The 17853-nt window shown below is 44.4% G+C and overlaps 1 protein-coding gene across 1 annotated transcript in view; it reads left to right on the plus strand.

Annotated features, from left to right (window-relative positions):
• The window catches only part of LOC135570056 (ectonucleotide pyrophosphatase/phosphodiesterase family member 2-like), a 63284-nt gene that overhangs the window by 42622 nt on the left and 2809 nt on the right, over positions 1-17853 (plus strand). The window contains exons 19-23 of the mRNA XM_065016121.1: positions 689-734; positions 2268-2674; positions 2902-2985; positions 3231-3363; positions 3907-4078. Of these exons, the coding sequence (XP_064872193.1) occupies positions 689-734; positions 2268-2674; positions 2902-2985; positions 3231-3363; positions 3907-4078 (842 nt within the window). The remainder of the gene's footprint in view (positions 1-688; positions 735-2267; positions 2675-2901; positions 2986-3230; positions 3364-3906; positions 4079-17853) is intronic.

A 17853-nucleotide genomic window follows, 5' to 3' on the forward strand; every position in this document is an offset into this window, starting at 1 on the left:
ATTACTACATGTTATTATATTGATCTGTATAGCGTGTGTGTTTGACCTATGACCTGACTGATATCTGTAGCACTGGGCATTACTACATGTTGTTATATTGATCTGTATAGCCTGTGTGTGTTTGACCTATGACCTGACTGATATCTGTAGCACTGGGCATTACTACATGTTGTTATATTGATCTGTATAGCCTGTGTGTTTGACCTATGACCTGACTGATATCTGTAGCACTGGGCATTACTACATGTTGTTATATTGATCTGTAATGTGTGTTTGACCTATGACCTGACTGATATCTGTAGCACTGGGCATTACTACATGTTATTATATTGATCTGTATAGCGTGTGTGTTTGACCTATGACCTGACTGATATCTGTAGCACTGGGCATTACTACATGTTGTGTATTTTACGTGTCTAAACTGGTTTCTGTGTCTGCCACTGACTGTTGTCTCTGTAATCCATCGCTGCTGTTACACGTTCTCATGCTTTCTTTTGTTTGATTCCCTCTTCTTCTTATTTCTGTCTGTGAAGTCCTCTTGCTTCTGCAGAGTTTATGGATGTCTTTGCAAGAGATTTTCACCTTCAATCTTTTGCAGTTGCGTTCAAAAAATAGAGGGCAGAGAGCATTGAAAGTCCCCGTTGTAAGAGGCTATAACCTGGAGTCACTGTGGCTCTGTCTCTTACAGAACAAAGTGGAAGAGCTTAATCAGAGACTGAGGCAAGCTGTCGATGGTACGTCCTCTCTCTGGTCCACATCGTTGCTCTTTATGCCTGAGTCGTAGTAATGCTAATACCTGTGTAATAACACTAATTACTCTCTGGTCCACATCGTTGCTCTTTATGCCTGAGTCGTAGTAATGCTAATACCTGTGTAATAACACTAATTACTCTCTGGTCCACATCGTTGGTCTTATGCCTGAGTCATAGTAATGCTAATACCTGTGTAATAACACTAATTACTCTCTGGTCCACATCGTTGCTCTTATGCCTGAGTCGTAGTAATGCTAATACCTGTGTAATAACACTAATTACTCTCTGGTCCACATCGTTGGTCTTATGCCTGAGTCGTAGTAATGCTAATACCTGTGTAATAACACTAATTACTCTCTGGTCCACATCGTTGCTCTTTATGCCTGGAGTAATAACACTAAGTAATGCTAATACCTGTGTAATAACACTAATTACTCTCTGGTCCACATCGTTGGTCTTATGCCTGAGTCGTAGTAATGCTAATACCTGTGTAATAACACTAATTACTCTCTGGTCCACATCGTTGCTCTTATGCCTGAGTCGTAGTAATGCTAATACCTGTGTAATAACACTAATTACTCTCTGGTCCACATCGTTGGTCTTATGCCTGAGTCGTAGTAATGCTAATACCTGTGTAATAACACTAATTACTCTCTGGTCCACATCGTTGCTCTTATGCCTGAGTCGTAGTAATGCTAATACCTGTGTAATAACACTAATTACTCTCTGGTCCACACATTGGTCTTATGCCTGAGTCGTAGTAATGCTAATACCTGTGTAATAACACTAATTACTCTCTGGTCCACATCGTTGCTCTTTATGCCTGAGTCGTAGTAATGCTAATACCTGTGTAATAACACTAATTACTCTCTGGTCCACATCGTTGGTCTTATGCCTGAGTCGTAGTAATGCTAATACCTGTGTAATAACACTAATTACTCTCTGGTCCACATCGTTGTCTTATGCCTGAGTCGTAGTAATGCTAATACCTGTGTAATAACACTAATTACTCTCTGGTCCACATCGTTGGTCTTATGCCTGAGTCGTAGTAATGCTAATACCTGTGTAATAACACTAATTACTCTCTGGTCCACATCGTTGCTCTTATGCCTGAGTCGTAGTAATGCTAATACCTGTGTAATAACACTAATTACTCTCTGGTCCACATCGTTGCTCTTATGCCTGAGTCGTAGTAATGCTAATACCTGTGTAATAACACTAATTACTCTCTGGTCCACATCGTTGGTCTTATGCCTGAGTCGTAGTAATGCTAATACCTGTGTAATAACACTAATTACTCTCTGGTCCACATCGTTGGTCTTATGCCTGAGTCGTAGTAATGCTAATACCTGTGTAATAACACTAATTACAGCTGGACAACAATGTTGTTATTAACATGTTATTACATAGACATGTCAGTAAAGGGTTGTATTATGTCCTATTTCTCATATCACTGTTGAATGTCCTCTCCAGAGTCTTGTTACCAGCTTTTAGGATGATGGTCTTCTCTTCCAGACAGCAAGAACCTCCTCATGGTCGGCCTGCAGTTCTGTTCCGTACTAAATACAGCATCCTACACCACAGTGACTATATCAGTGGGTACAGTGAATCACTGTCTATGCCCCTGTGGACGTCCCACACAGTCTCCAAACAGGTATGTCATACAGGACACAGCATCCTACACAGTCTCCAAACAGGACACAGCATCCTACACAGTCTCCAAACAGGACACAGCATCCTACACAGTCTCCAAACAGGACACAGCATCCTACACAGTCTCCAAACAGGACACAGCATCCTACACCACAGTGACTATATCAGTGGGTACAGTGAATCACTGTCTATGCCCCTGTGGACGTCCTACACAGTCTCCAAACAGGTATGTCAAACAGGACACAGCGTCCTACACAGTCTCCAAACAGGTATGTCAAACAGGACACAGCATCCTACACAGTCTCCAAACAGGTATGTCAAACAGGACACAGCGTCCTACACAGTCTCCAAACAGGACACAGCATCCTACACAGTCTCCAAACAGGACACAGCATCCTACACAGTCTCCAAACAGGACACAGCATTCTACACCACAGTGACTATATCAGTGGGTACAGTGAATCACTGTCTATGTCCCTGTGGACGTCCTACACAGTCTCCAAACAGGTATGTCAAACAGGACACAGCGTCCTACACAGTCTCCAAACAGGACACAGCATCCTACACAGTCTCCAAACAGGTATGTCAAACAGGACACAGCATCCTACACAGTCTCCAAACAGGTATGTCATACAGGACACAGCATCCTACCCAGTCTCCAAACAGGTATGTCATACAGGACACAGCATCCTACCCAGTCTCCAAACAGGTATGTCAAACAGGACACAGCATCCTACACAGTCTCCATACAGGACACAGCATCCTACACAGTCTCCATACAGGACACAGCATCCTACACAATCTCCAAACAGGTATGTCAAACAGGACACAGCATCCTACACAGTCTCCATACAGGACACAGCATCCTACACAGTCTCCAAACAGGTATGTCAAACAGGACACAGCATCCTACACAGTCTCCATATAGGACACAGCATCCTACACAGTCTCCAAACAGGTATGTCAAACAGGACACAGCATCCTACACAGTCTCCATACAGGACACAGCATCCTACACAGTCTCCAAACAGGTATGTCAAACAGGACACAGCCTCCTGTATGTTTTAACTCCAACCCTGTTCCTAAAGAGATAACCTCCTGTAGGTTTTAACTTGAACCCTGTTCCTGGAGAGATACCCTCCTGTAGGTTTTAACTCCAACCCTGTTCCTGGAGAGATAACCTCCTGTAGGTTTTAACTCCAACCCTGTTCCTGGAGAGATAACCTCCTGTAGGTTTTAACTCCAACCCTGTTCCTGGAGAGATAACCTCCTGTAGGTTTTAACTCCAACCCTGTTCCTGGAGAGCAGGAGGGTCTCTCCAGGAACAGGGTTGGAGTTAAAACCTACAGGAGGGTATCTCTCCAGGAACAGGGGTTGGAGAGACCTGATCTAGTGTATTGTCAGTGACTACAGTCTATGAGTCTAACGTTGACTACAGTCTACAGTGGTTTAACGTTGACTACAGTCTACAGTGGTGTAATGTTGTGATTGTGTTTTTCAGGTAGAAGTAACCCTCTACCAGAGCATCTGACTAACTGTGTCAGACCTGACATCCGTATCCCTCCTGACTTCAGCCAATCCTGCTCCAACTACAAGGCAGACAAACAGATCTCCTTCGCCTTCCTCTACCCTCCACGCACGTCCTCCATGTTCTCTCCTGTCAGATCCCTATGGTTGACCAGTGACTGGTTGCACCAGCTTGACGTGCGCCTGGTTCACACCACATTCGACTTAGCATTCAAGGCCACCTTTGGAACTCCCAGCTGATGCAACCGGTTCATGTACAGTCGTGGCCAAAAGTTTTGAGATTGACACAAATATACGTTTTCACAAAGTCTGCTGCCTCAGTTTGTATGATGGCAATTTGCATATACCCAGAATGTTATGAAGAGTGATCAGATGGAACATTTCCACTGCATTTCAGCGCTGCCACAAAAGGACCAGCTGACATCATGTCAGTTATTCTCTCATTAACACAGGTGTGAGTGTTGACGTGGACAAGGCGGGAGATCACTCTGTCATGCTGATTGAGTTTGAATAACAGACTGGAAGCTTCAAAAGGAGGGTGGTGCTTGGAATCATTGTTCTTCCTCTGTCAACCATGGTTACCTGCAAGGAAACACATGCCGTCATCATTGCTTTGCACAAAAAGGGCTTCACAGGCAAGGATATTTCTGCCAGTAAGATTGCACCTAAATCAACCATTTATCGGTTCATCAAGAACTTCAAGGAGAGAGATTGAATTGTTGTGAAGAAGGCTTCAGGGCGCCCAAGAAAGTTCAGCAAGCGCCAGGACCGTCTCCTGAAGTTGATTCAGCTGCGGGATCGGGCACCACCAGTACAGAGCTTGCTCAGGAATGGCAGCAGGCAGGTGTGAGTGTATCTGCACGCACGGTGAGGAGAAGACTTTTGGAGGATGGCCTGGTGTCAAGAAGGGCAGCAAAGAAGCCACTTCTCTCCAGGAAAAACATCAGGGACAGACTGATATTCTGCAAAAGGTACAGGGATTGGACTGCTGAGGACTGGGGAAAAGTCATTTTCTCTGATGAATCCTTTCCGATTGTTTGGGGCATCCGAAAAAACTTGTCTGGAGAAGACAAGGTGAGCGCTACCATCAGTCCTATCATGCCAACAGTAAAGCATCCTGAGACCATTCATGTGTGGGGTTGCTTCTCAGCCAAGGGAATGGGCTCACTCACAATTTTGCATAAGAACACAGCCATGAATAAAGAATGGTACCAACACATCTTCTGAGAGCATCTTCTCCCAACTATCCAGGAAAAGTTTGGTGACGAACAATGCCTTTTCCAGCATGATGGAGCACCTTGCCATAAGGCAAAAGTGATAACTAAGTGGCTCGGGGAACAAAACATTGATATTTTGGGTCCATGGCCAGGAAACCCCCCAGACCTTAATCCCATTGAGAACTTGTGGTCAATCCTCAAGAGGCGGGTGGACAAACAAAAACCCACAAATTCTGACAAACTTCAAGCATTGATTATGCAAGAATGGGCTGCCATCAGTCAGGATGTGGCCCAGAAGTTAATTGACAGCATGCCAGGGTGGATTGCAGAGGTCTTGAAAAAGAAGGGTCAACACTGCAAATATTGACTCTTTGCATCAACTTCATGTAATTGTCAATAAAAGCCTTTGACACTTATGAAAAGCTTGTAATTATACGTCAGTATCCATAGTAACATCTGACAAAAATATCTAAAGACACTGAAGCAGAAAACTTTGTGGAAATTAATATTTGTGTCACCCTCAAAACGTTTGGCCACGACTGTACTATAGTTTACAACGCAGTAACAAGACATGAAGCGATCTAAATTGTACTGTACATTTAAAATTTTGGGCGGCACATTTTGGGCGGCACATTTTGGGGCGGCAGGGCAGCCTAGTGGTTAGAGCGTTGGACTAGGAACCCGGAAGGTTGCAAGTTCAAACTCCCGAGCTGACAAGGTACAAATCTGTCGTTCTGCCCTGAACAGGCAGTTAACCCACTGTTCCTAGGCCGTCATTGAAATTAAGAATTTGTTCTTAATTGACTTGCCTAGTAAAATAAAGATAACTAAAATAAAACACTGATTTCCCACCATTTATTGTTTTATCTTTAGAGCTGGCTCCGACCCAAGACGGCAAATTTGATGCAGTCCTCATCACTAACACCGCACCCATGTACCCAGCATTCAAAAGTAAGTCAAACATTTTCTAAAAACTACATGGCATGTCAAATGTAATTCATAGGCCACAGTCACATGTCATCACCAGTGAACAGAAACCACACTGACAAGATGGATTGATGGAACTGTGTCCTGGTTTAGTCCTGTTTTCACTTAGTCTACATTAAATGTTTGAGGAAGTAATTATGTTGACTAACGACCTGCAGACCCAACAACGAGAGGGTCTTAAAAGGAAGTGTGTGTGTGTGAGTGTGTGAGAGTGTGAGTGTGAGTGTGAGTGTGAGTGTGTGAGTGTGTGTGTGTGTGTGTGTGTGTGAGTGTGTGTGAGTGTGTGAGTGAGTGAGTGAGTGTGTGTGTGTGTGTGTGTGTGTGTGTGTGTAGCGTGTGGGTCGACAGTTTCGGGACGGACAGTTCTATGACCCTCCGATGTTAAACTGTGCCACTGTGTGTAAGTGCTGACTGTGTACTTGAGGAATGTCCACACCATTAAAACCCTCCAGAAATGTATAGGTACACAACCCCACCTCCTCTCCATAATGTACACACTTCAAATATGTTGCTTTCACTCTGAGGTAGAGGCCTGGGTTGGAGAGGATGTTCATGTATGTTTCCTCATGGTTAGAGGATGTTTTCCTGACTGGGTAGTTGTCATGGTTTCCTCATGGTTAGAGGATGTTTTCCTGACTAGGTAGATGTCATGGTTTCCTCATGGTTAGAGGATGTTTTCCTGACTGGGTAGATGTTGTGGTTTCCTCATGGTTAGGGGATGTTTTCCTGACTGGGTAGATGTCATGGTTATGGGATGTTTTCCTGACTGGGTAGTTGTCATGGTTTCCTCATGGTTAGAGGATGTTTTCCTGACTGGGTAGATGTTGTGATTTACTCATGGTTAGGGGATGTTTTCCTGACTGGGTAGATGTCATGGTTATGGGATGTTTTCCTGACTGGGTAGTTGTCATGGTTTCCTCATGGTTAGAGGATGTTTTCCTGACTGGGTAGATGTCATGGTTTCCTCATGGTTAGGGGATGTTTTCCTGACTGGGTAGATGTCATGGTTTCCTCATGGTTAGAAGATGTTTTCCTGACTGGGTAGTTGTCATGGTTTCCTCATGGTTAGAGGATGTTTTCCTGACTGGGTAGATCACATGGTTAGAGGATGTTTTTCTGACTGGGTAGATGTCATGGTTAAAGAATGTTTTCCTGACTGGGTAGATGTCGTGGTTTCCTCATGGTTAGAGGATGTTTTCCTGACTGGGTAGATGTCATGGTTTCCTCATGGTTAGGGATGTTTTCCTGACTGGGTAGATGTCGTGGCTTTCTCATGGTTACGGGATGTTTTCCTGACTGGGTAGATGTCATGGTTTCCTCATGGTTAGGGATGTTTTCCTGACTGGGTAGATGTCATGGTTTCTCATGGTTAGAGGATGTTTTCCTGACTGGGTAGATGCCATGGTTAGGGATGTTTTCCTGACTGGGTAGTTGTCATGGTTTCCTCATGGTTACGGATGTTTTCCTGACTGGGTAGATGTCATGGTTTCCTCGTGGTTAGGGATGTTTTCCTGACTGGGTAGTTGTCATGGTTTCCTCATGGTTAGGGATGTTTTCCTGACTGGGTAGATGTCATGGCTTCCTCATGGTTAGAGGATGTTTTCCTGACTGGGTAGATGTCATGGCTTTCTCATGGTTATGGGATGTTTTCCTGACTGGGTAGATGTCATGGTTTCCTCATGGTTAGGGATGTTTTCCTGACTGGGTAGATGTCATGGTTTCCTCATGGTTAGAGGATGTTTTCCTGACTGGGTAGATGCCATGGTTAGGGATGTTTTCCTGACTGGGTAGTTGTCATGGTTTCCTCATGGTTACGGGATGTTTTCCTGACTGGGTAGATGTCATGGTTTCCTCGTGGTTAGGGGATGTTTTCCTGACTGGGTAGTTGTCATGGTTTCCTCATGGTTAGAGGATGTTTTCCTGACTGGGTAGATGTCATGGTTTCCTCATGGTTAGAGGATGTTTTTCTGACTGGGTAGATGTCATGGCTTTCTCATGGTTAGAGGATGTTTTCCTGACTGGGTAGATGTCATGGTTTCCTCATGGTTAGAGGATGTTTTCCTGACTCAGGTAGATGTCATGGTTTCCTCATGGTTAGAGGATGTTTTCCTGACTGGGTAGATGTCATGGCTTCCTCATGGTTAGAGGATGTTTTCCTGACTGGGTAGATGTCATGGTTAGGGATGTTTTCCTGACTGGGTAGTTGTCATGGTTTCCTCATGGTTACGTGGATGTTTTCCTGATTGGGTAGTTGTCATGGCTTTCTCATGGTTAGAGGATGTTTTCCTGACTGGGTAGATGTCATGGTTAGGGATGTTTTCCTGACTGGGTAGTTGTCATGGTTTCCTCATGGTTAGAGGATGTTTTCCTGACTGGGTAGATGTCATGGCTTCCCATGGTTAGAGGATGTTTTCCTGACTGGGTAGATGTCATGGTTTCCTCATGGTTAGGGATGTTTTCCTGACTGGGTAGATGTCATGGCTTTCCTCATGGTTAGAGGATGATTTCCTGACTGGGTAGATGTTGAAGCGCTGCTTCATGGTTAGAGGATGTTTTCTGACTGGGTAGATGTCATGGAAATCTTTCATGGTTAGGGCTGGGGATGTTTTTCTTAAAGGTAGTTCATATGGGCAGAAACAATTAGCACCACTTCAGTTTCAGAACCTTTAGAAGGTAATGTTGGCAACCAACTATAATCTGAAAACTGTAAATATAATAAAATATAACATGCAATTTAATAGAAGCTGGACAAAAAACCTGACCAAGAATGTTTGGTGGAACATTGCTAAAGGTTTGTTGGGAATTACTGAAAGCTTATCAAGGTTTGTTGGGTATTACTGAAAGCTTTATCAAGGTTTGGTGGGTATTACTGAAAGCTTTAAAGGTTTTATGCAAAATTATTGACAGCTTTTAAAGGTTTGTTGGGAATTACTGAAAGCTTTAAATGTTTGTTGGGAAATTACTGAAAGCTGTAAAGGTTTGTTGGGAATTACTGAAAGCTTTATAAAGTTTGTTTGGTCTCAACCAGTCATCACCTTCTTCTATTAATCTGGTCATTCCAGGAAATACACAACAGGGGTAAAGGTCTGATCCAGTCTGTCCTCACAACCCTAAACATACAGGGTTAGATCTGATCCAGTCTTACTCAACCCTAAACATACAGGGGTGTAGATCTGATCCAGTCTTACCTCAACCCTAAACATACAGGGGTGTAGATCTGATCCAGTCTTACCTCAACCCTAAACATACAGGGGTGTAGATCTGATCCAGTCTTTCACCCTAAACATACAGGGTGTAGATCTGATCCAGTCTTACCTCAACCCTAAACATACAGGGGCGTAGGTCTGATCCAGTCTTACCTCAAAAACTTTAAAGGTTTGGGAGGTCTGATCCAGTTTTCAACCCTAAACATTTGGGGTGTATGTCTGATCCAGTCTTTCAACCCTAAAAACATACAGGGGTGTAGATCTGATCCAGTCTTACCTCAACCCTAAACATACAGGGGTGTATCTGATCCAGTCTTTCACAAGGTAAACATACAGGGGTGTAGATCTGATCCAGTCTTACCTCACAACCCTAAACATACAGGGGTGTAGATCTGATCCAGTCTTACTCAGCCCTAAACTTTACAGGGGTGTAGATCTGATCCAGTCTTACTCTAACCCTAAACATACAGGGGTGTTCTGATCCAGTCTTACCTCAACCCTTTACAAGGTTAGATCTGATCCAGTCTTACTCAACCCAAAACATACAGGGGTGTAGATCTGATCCAGTCTTGGCCTCAGTCCCTAAACATACAGGGTGTAGATCTGATCCAGTTTTAAACCTCAACCCTAAACATACAGGGGTGGAGATCTGATCCAGTCTTTCAACCCTAAACATTACAGGGTGTAGATCTGATCCAGTCTTGGTCAACCCTAAACATACAGGGGTGTAGGTCTGATCCAGTCTGGTCCTGACAAGTTTTAAAGGTTTGGTGGGAATTCTGATCCAGTCTGTCCTCACAACCCTAAACATACAGGGGTGTAGATCTGATCCAGTCTGTCCTTTAAAATACAGGTGGGTTTAGATCTGATCCAGTCTTTCAACCTAAACATACAGGGGTGAGATACTGAAAGTTGAAGTCTTACAACCCTAAACATACAGGGGTTAGGATCTTGATCCATTACTGAAACATACAGGGTAGATCTGATCCAGTCTTACTCAACCCTAAACATAAAGGGGTGTAATCTGATCCAGTCTGTCCTCACAACCCTAAACATACAGGGGTGTAGATCTGATCCAGGTTTGTCCTCACAATTACTGAAACATACAGGGGTGTAGATCTGATCCAGTCTTACCAACCCTAAAACATACAGGGGTTACTGATCTGATCCAGTCTGTGGGAACTAAACTTTACAGGGGTTAGATCTGATCCAGTCTTACCTGCCCTAAACATACAGGGGTGTAGATCTGATCCAGTCTTACCTCAACCCTAAACATACAGGGGTGTAGATCTGATCCAGTCTTACTCAAAGCTAAACATACAAGGTTTGTTGGGAATTACTGACAACTTTAAACATACAGGGTGGAATTCTGAAAGCTTTCAACCTCAAACATACAGGGGTGTATCTGAAAGTCTGGTTCACAACCCTAAACATACAGGGAATTAGATCTGATCCAGTTTGTCCTCACAATTACTGAAACTTTAAGGGGTTTGTTGATCCATTACTCAACCCTAAACATACAGGGGTGAGATCTGATCCAGTTTGTCCTCACAATTACTGAAACTTTAAGGGGGTTTGTCTGATCCAGTCTACTGAACTCCTTTAAAGGTTTGTTGAATTACTGAAAGCTTTAAAGGTTTACAGGGGAATTACTGAAAGTCTTTCAAGGTTCCCTGGGCATTACTGAAGGGGTGTAGATTTGATCCAGAATTACTGAAAGCTTTAACAGGGGTGTTGATTGGAATCAGTCTGTCCTCACAAGCTTTAAAGGTTTGTTGGGAATTACTGAAACTTTAAAGGTTTGGTGGGTATTACTGAAAGCTTTCCAGTCTGTCCTCTCAACCCATTCATCAGGGGTGCAGATCTGATCCAGTCTTTCCAGAAATAAACATACAGTAGATCTGATCCAGTCTGTCCTCGCAGCCCTAAACATACAGGGGTGTAGATCTGATCCAGTCTTACTCAGCCCTAAACATACAGGGGTGTAGATCTGATCCAGTCTGTCCTCACAACCCTAAACATACAGGGGTAGATCTGTTCCAGTCTTACCTCAACCCTAAACACAGGAGCAGATCTGATCCAGTCTGTCCTCACAACCCTAAACATACAGGGGTGTAGATCTGATCCAGTCTTACCTCAGCCCTAAACATACAGGGGTGTAGATCTGATCCAGTCTTACCTCAACCCTAAACATACAGGGGTGTAGATCTGATCCAGTCTTACCTCAACCCTAAACATACAGGGGTGTAGATCTGATCCAGTCTGTCCTCACAACCCTAAACATACAGGGGTGTAGATCTGATCCAGTCTTACCTCAGCCCTAAACATACAGGGGGTGTAGATCTGATCCAGTCTGTCCTCACAACCCTAAACATACAGGGGTGTAGATCTTGATCCAGTCTGTCCTCAGCAACCCTAAACATACAGGGGTGTAGATCTGATCCAGTCTTACCTCAACCCTAAACATACAGGGGTGTAGATCTGATCCAGTCTGTCCTCACAACCCTAAACATACAGGGTGTAGATCTGATCCAGTCTTACCTCAGCCCTAAACATACAGGGGTGTAGATCTGATCCAGTCTGTCCTCACAACCCCTAAACATACAGGGGTGTAGATCTGATCCAGTCTTACCTCAACCCTAAACATACAGGGGTGTAGATCTGATCCAGTCTTACCTCACAACCCCTAAACAAACAGGGGTGTAGACCTGAATCAGTCTTACCTCACAACCCTAAACATACAGGGGTGTAGATCTGATCCAGTCTTACTCAACCTCCTAAACATACAGGGTGTAGATCTGATCCAGTCTTACTCAGCCCTAAACATACAGGGTGTAGATCTGATCCAGTCTTCCCTCAACCCTAAACATACAGTGTAGATCTAATCCAGTCTTATCTCAACCCTAAACATACAGGGGCAGATCTGAATCAGTCTGTCCTCACAACCCTAAACATACAGGGGTGTAGATCTGATCCAGTCTTACTCCTCAGCCCTAAACATACAGGGGTGTAGATCTGATCCAGTCTTCCCTCAACCCTAAACATACAGGGGCGTAGATCTGATCCAGTCTTACTCCTCAACCCTAAACATACAGGGGTGTAGATCTGATCCAGTCTTACCTCAACCCTAAACATACAGGGGTGTAGATCTGATCCAGTCTGTCCTCACAACCCTAAACATACAGGGGTGTAGATCTGATCCAGTCTTACCTCAACCCTAAACATACAGGGGTGTAGATCTGATCCAGTCTGTCCTCACAACCCTAAACATACAGGGGTGTAGATCTGATCCAGTCTTACCTCAGCCCTAAACATACAGGGGTGTAGATCTGATCCAGTCTTCCTCACAGCCCTAAACATACAGGGGTGTAGATCTGATCCAGTCTTACCTCAACCCTAAACATACAGGGGTGTAGATCTGATCCAGTCTGTCCTCACAACCCTAAACATACAGGGGTGTAGATCTGATCCAGTCTTACCTCAACCCTAAAGATACAGGGGTGTAGATCTGATCCAGTCTGTCCTCACAACCCTAAACATACAGGGGTGTAGATCTGATCCAGTCTGTACCTCAACCCTAAACATACAGGGGTGTAGATCTGATCCAGTCTGTCCTCACAACCCTAAACATACAGGGGTGTAGATCTGATCCAGTCTACCTCAGCCCTAAACATACAGGGTGTAGATCTGATCCAGTCTTACCTCAGCCCTAAACATACAGGGGTGTAGATCTGATCCAGTCTTACCTCAACCCTAAACATACAGGGGTGTAGGTCTGATCCAGTCTTACCTCAGCCCTAAACATACAGGGGGTAGATCTGATCCAGTCTTACCTCAACCCTAAACATACAGGGGTGTAGATCTGATCCAGTCTGTCCTCACAACCCTAAACATACAGGGGTGTAGATCTGATCCAGTCTGTCCTCACAACCCTAAAAATACAGGGGTGTAGATCTGATCCAGTCTTCTCTCAACCCTAAACATACAGGGGTGTAGATCTGATCCAGTCTGTCCTCACAACCCTAAACATACAGGGGTGTAGATCTGATCCAGTCTTACCTCAACCCTAAACAAACAGGGGTGTAGATCTGATCCAGTCTGTCCTCACAACCCTAAACATACAGGGGTGTAGATCTGATCCAGTCTTACCTCAACCCTAAAGATACAGGGGTGTAGATCTGATCCAGTCTGTCCTCACAACCCTAAACATACAGGGTGTAGATCTGATCCAGTCTACCTCAACCCTAAACATACAGGGGTGTAGATCTGATCCAGTCTGTCCTCACAACCCTAAACATACAGGGGTGTAGATCTGATCCAGTCTTACCTCAGCCCTAAACATACAGGGGTGTAGATCTGATCCAGTCTTACCTCAACCCTAAACATACAGGGGTGTAGGTCTGATCCAGTCTTACCTCAGCCCTAAACATACAGGGGTGTAGATCTGATCCAGTCTTACCTCAACCCTAAACATACAGGGGTGTAGATCTGATCCAGTCTTACCACAACCCTAAACATACAGGGGTGTAGATCTGATCCAGTCTGTCCTCACAACCCTAAACATACAGGGGTGTAGATCTGATCCAGTCTTACCTCAACCCTAAACATACAGGGGTGTAGATCTGATCCAGTCTGTCCTCACAACCCTAAACATACAGGGGTGTAGATCTGATCCAGTCTTACCTCAACCTAAAGATACAGGGGTGTAGATCTGATCCAGTCTGTCCTCACAACCCTAAACATACAGGGGTGTAGATCTGATCCAGTCTTACCTCAACCCTAAACATACAGGGGTGTAGATCTGATCCAGTCTTACCTCACAACCCTAAACAAACAGGGGTGTAGATCTGAATCAGTCTGTCCTCACAACCCTAAACATACAGGGGTGTAGATCTGATCCAGTCTTACCTCAACCCTAAACATACAGGGGTGTAGATCTGATCCAGTCTTACCTCAACCCTAAACATACAGGGGTGTAGATCTGATCCAGTCTGTCCTCACAACCCTAAACATACAGGGGTGTAGATCTGATCCAGTCTTACCTCAACCCTAAACATACAGGGGTGTAGATCTGATCCAGTCTTACCTCAACCCTAAACATACAGGGGTGTAGATCTGATCCAGTCTGTCCTCACAACCCTAAACATACAGGGGTGTAGATCTGATCCAGTCTGTCCTCACAACCCTAAACATACAGGGGTGTAGATCTGATCCAGTCTTACCTCAACCCTAAACATACAGGGGTGTAGATCTGATCCAGTCTGTCCTCACAACCCTAAACATACAGGGGTGTAGATCTGATCCAGTCTTACCTCAGCCCTAAACATACAGGGGGTGTAGATCTGATCCAGTCTGTCCTCACAACCCTAAACATACAGGGGGTGTAGATCTGATCCAGTCTTACCTCAACCCTAAACATACAGGGGGTGTAGATCTGATCCAGTCTTACCTGTAAACATACAGGGTGTAGACAGTCCAGTCTTACCTCAACCCTAAACATACAGGGGTGTAGATCTGATCCAGTCCCTCAACCCTAAACATACAGGGGTGTAGATCTGATCCAGTCACCTCAACCCTAAACATACAGGGGTGTAGATCTGATCCAGTCTGTCCTCACAACCCTAAACATACAGGGGCGTAGATCTGATCCAGTCTTACCTCAGCCCTAAACATACAGGGGTGTAGATCTGATCCAGTCTGTCCTCACAACCCTAAACATACAGGGGTGTAGATCTGATCCAGTCTTACTCAACCCTAAACCAGGGGTGTAGATCTGATCCAGTCTTCCTCAGCCCTAAACATACAGGGGTGTAGATTTGATCCAGTCTGTCCTCACAACCCTAAACATACAGGGGTGTAGATCTGATCCAGTCTTACCTCAAACCCTAAACATACAGGGGTGTAGATCTGATCCAGTCTTACCTCAGCCCTCTAAACATACAGGAGCGTAGATCTGATCCAGTCTTACCTCAGCCCTAAACATACAGGGTGTAGATGCTACAAGTTGTACAATTTTCCTGATGCTCTTGTAACAGTTTGCCTCTCTCTCTCTGTCTGTCCTTCAGAATATGGAGCTACTTCCAGAAGACTCTTGTGAAGAAGTATGCCATGGAGAGAAATGGGCTCAACTTGATCTGTGGGCCCATATTTGACTGTGATTTAATTACGATGGCCTGAGAGACTCGGCAGAGAAATTAAACAGTAAGGGCTTTCGGGTTCACTGACATACAGGCTACGTCCCAAAAGGCCCCTATTAGAGTGCACTATTTTGATCAGAGCCCCTAATTCCCTTTATAGTACCACGTTGACCAGTGCTGGTCAATGGTAGTGCAATTTGAACCTCTACGTGGATTGATGTCCGTTGAGCTAACATGCGCCATTTTGATTAGCATGATATTGTAAGTAACAAGAACATTTCCCAGGACATAGACATGTTTTTTTATTGGCAGAAAGCTTAAATTCTTGTTAATCTAACTGCACTGTGTCCCCAATTTACAGTAGCTATTACAGTGAAAGAATACCATGGTATTGTTTGAGGTGGTATATACTTGAAAATGTAGCAAACCAATTAGGCACATCTGAGCAGATTTGATACAACATTTGAACAGAATGCAATGGTTCATTGAATCAGTCTAAAACTTAGCACATACACTGCTGCCATCTAGTGGCCAAAATCTAAATTGCGCCTAATCTGCAGTAATACGCTGTGGCCTTTCTCTTGCATTTCAAAGATGACGGAACAAAAAAACACATGTTTTCTTTGTATTATCTTTTACCAGATCTAATGTGTTATATTCTCCTACATTCAGTTCACATTTACACAAACTTCAAAGTGTTTCCTTTCAAATGGTATCAAGAATATGCATATCCTTGCTTCAGGTCCTGAGCCACAGGCAGTTAGATTTGGGTATGTCATTTTAGATGAAAACTGAAAGAAAGGGTCCGACCCGTAAGAGGTTTTAAAAGGAACAGGGTTTAATTTGGGAAGCAGCCACAACACAACATAGTACTGTACTTCTCAATGGGAAGTCAGACCCAAACCTCGTTTTGCACCTTAATGATTTGGAACAGTCAATGTTTCTCTTTCCTTTCCTGCACAAGGTCAATATTCTATTTCGTATTTTACTCATTCGTCAAAGTAGAGGCAGGGGCGGCAGGTAGCATAGTGGTTAGAGCGTTGGACCGGAAGGTTCAAACCCCCGATCTGACAAGGTACAAATCTGTCGTTCTGCCCCTGAACAGGCAGTTAAACCCCACTGTTCCTAGGCCGTCATTGAAAATAAGAATTTGTTCTTAACTGATTTGCCTAGTTAAATAAAGGTTAAATAAAAAAATTAAAATAGAGGCAAATTAAATGTATTGTCATGAAAATGATCCAGCAAAATGTAGTTGTAGGGCCACCTAGTGGCTAAAAGCTGTCATTACAAATATCTGTACTTCTGGCTCCATTCAATCATCATGGTCATAATGTCACTGAACCTCACATAGAGCCTTCATGTCATTGAATGTGTGTTCTCTGTCTGTGGGACTGTGCTGTCTCATAGTTACTGACTGTCCTCTGGCTACATGTGTGTTCTCTGTCTGTGGGACTGTGCTGTCTCATAGTTACTGACTGTCCTCTGGCTACATGTGTGTTCTCTGTCTGTGGGACTGTGCTGTCTCATAGTTACTGACTGTCCTCTGGCTACATGTGTGTTCTCTGTCCCATAGTTACTGACTGTCCTCTGGCTACATGTGTGTTCTCTGTCTCATAGTTACTGACTGTCCTCTGGCTACATGTGTGTTCTCTGTCTGTGGGACTGTGCTGTCTCATAGTTACTGACTGTCCTCTGGCTACATGTGTGTTCTCTGTCCTCATAGTTACTGACTGTCCTCTGGCTACATGTGTGTCTCTGGACTGTGCTGTCCCATAGTTACTGACTGTCCTCTGGCTACATGTGTGTTCTCTGTCTGTGGGACTGTGCTGTCCCATAGTTACTGACTGTCCTCTGGCTACATGTGTGTTCTCTGTCTGTGGGACTGTGCTGTCCCATAGTTACTGACTGTCCTCTGGCTACATGTGTGTTCTCTGTCTGTGGGACTGTGCTGTCCCATAGTTACTGACTGTCCTCTGGCTACATGTGTGTTCTCTGTCTGTGGGACTGTGCTGTCCCATAGTTACTGACTGTCCTCTGGCTACATGTGTGTTCTCTGTCTGTGGGACTGTGCTGTCCCATAGTTACTGACTGTCCTCTGGCTACATGTGTGTTCTCTGTCTGTGGGACTGTGCTGTCTCATAGTTACTGACTGTCCTCTGGCTACATGTGTGTTCTCTGTCTGTGGGACTGTGCTGTCCCATAGTTACTGACTGTCCTCTGGCTACATGTGTGTTCTCTGTCTGTGGGACTGTGCTGTCCCATAGTTACTGACTGTCCTCTGGCTACATGTGTGTTCTCTGTCTGTGGGACTGTGCTGTCCCATAGTTACTGACTGTCCTCTGGCTACATGTGTGTTCTCTGTCTGTGGGACTGT

Source organism: Oncorhynchus nerka, unplaced genomic scaffold, assembly GCF_034236695.1.
Source record: "Oncorhynchus nerka isolate Pitt River unplaced genomic scaffold, Oner_Uvic_2.0 unplaced_scaffold_1142, whole genome shotgun sequence".
Taxonomy (NCBI): domain Eukaryota; kingdom Metazoa; phylum Chordata; class Actinopteri; order Salmoniformes; family Salmonidae; genus Oncorhynchus; species Oncorhynchus nerka.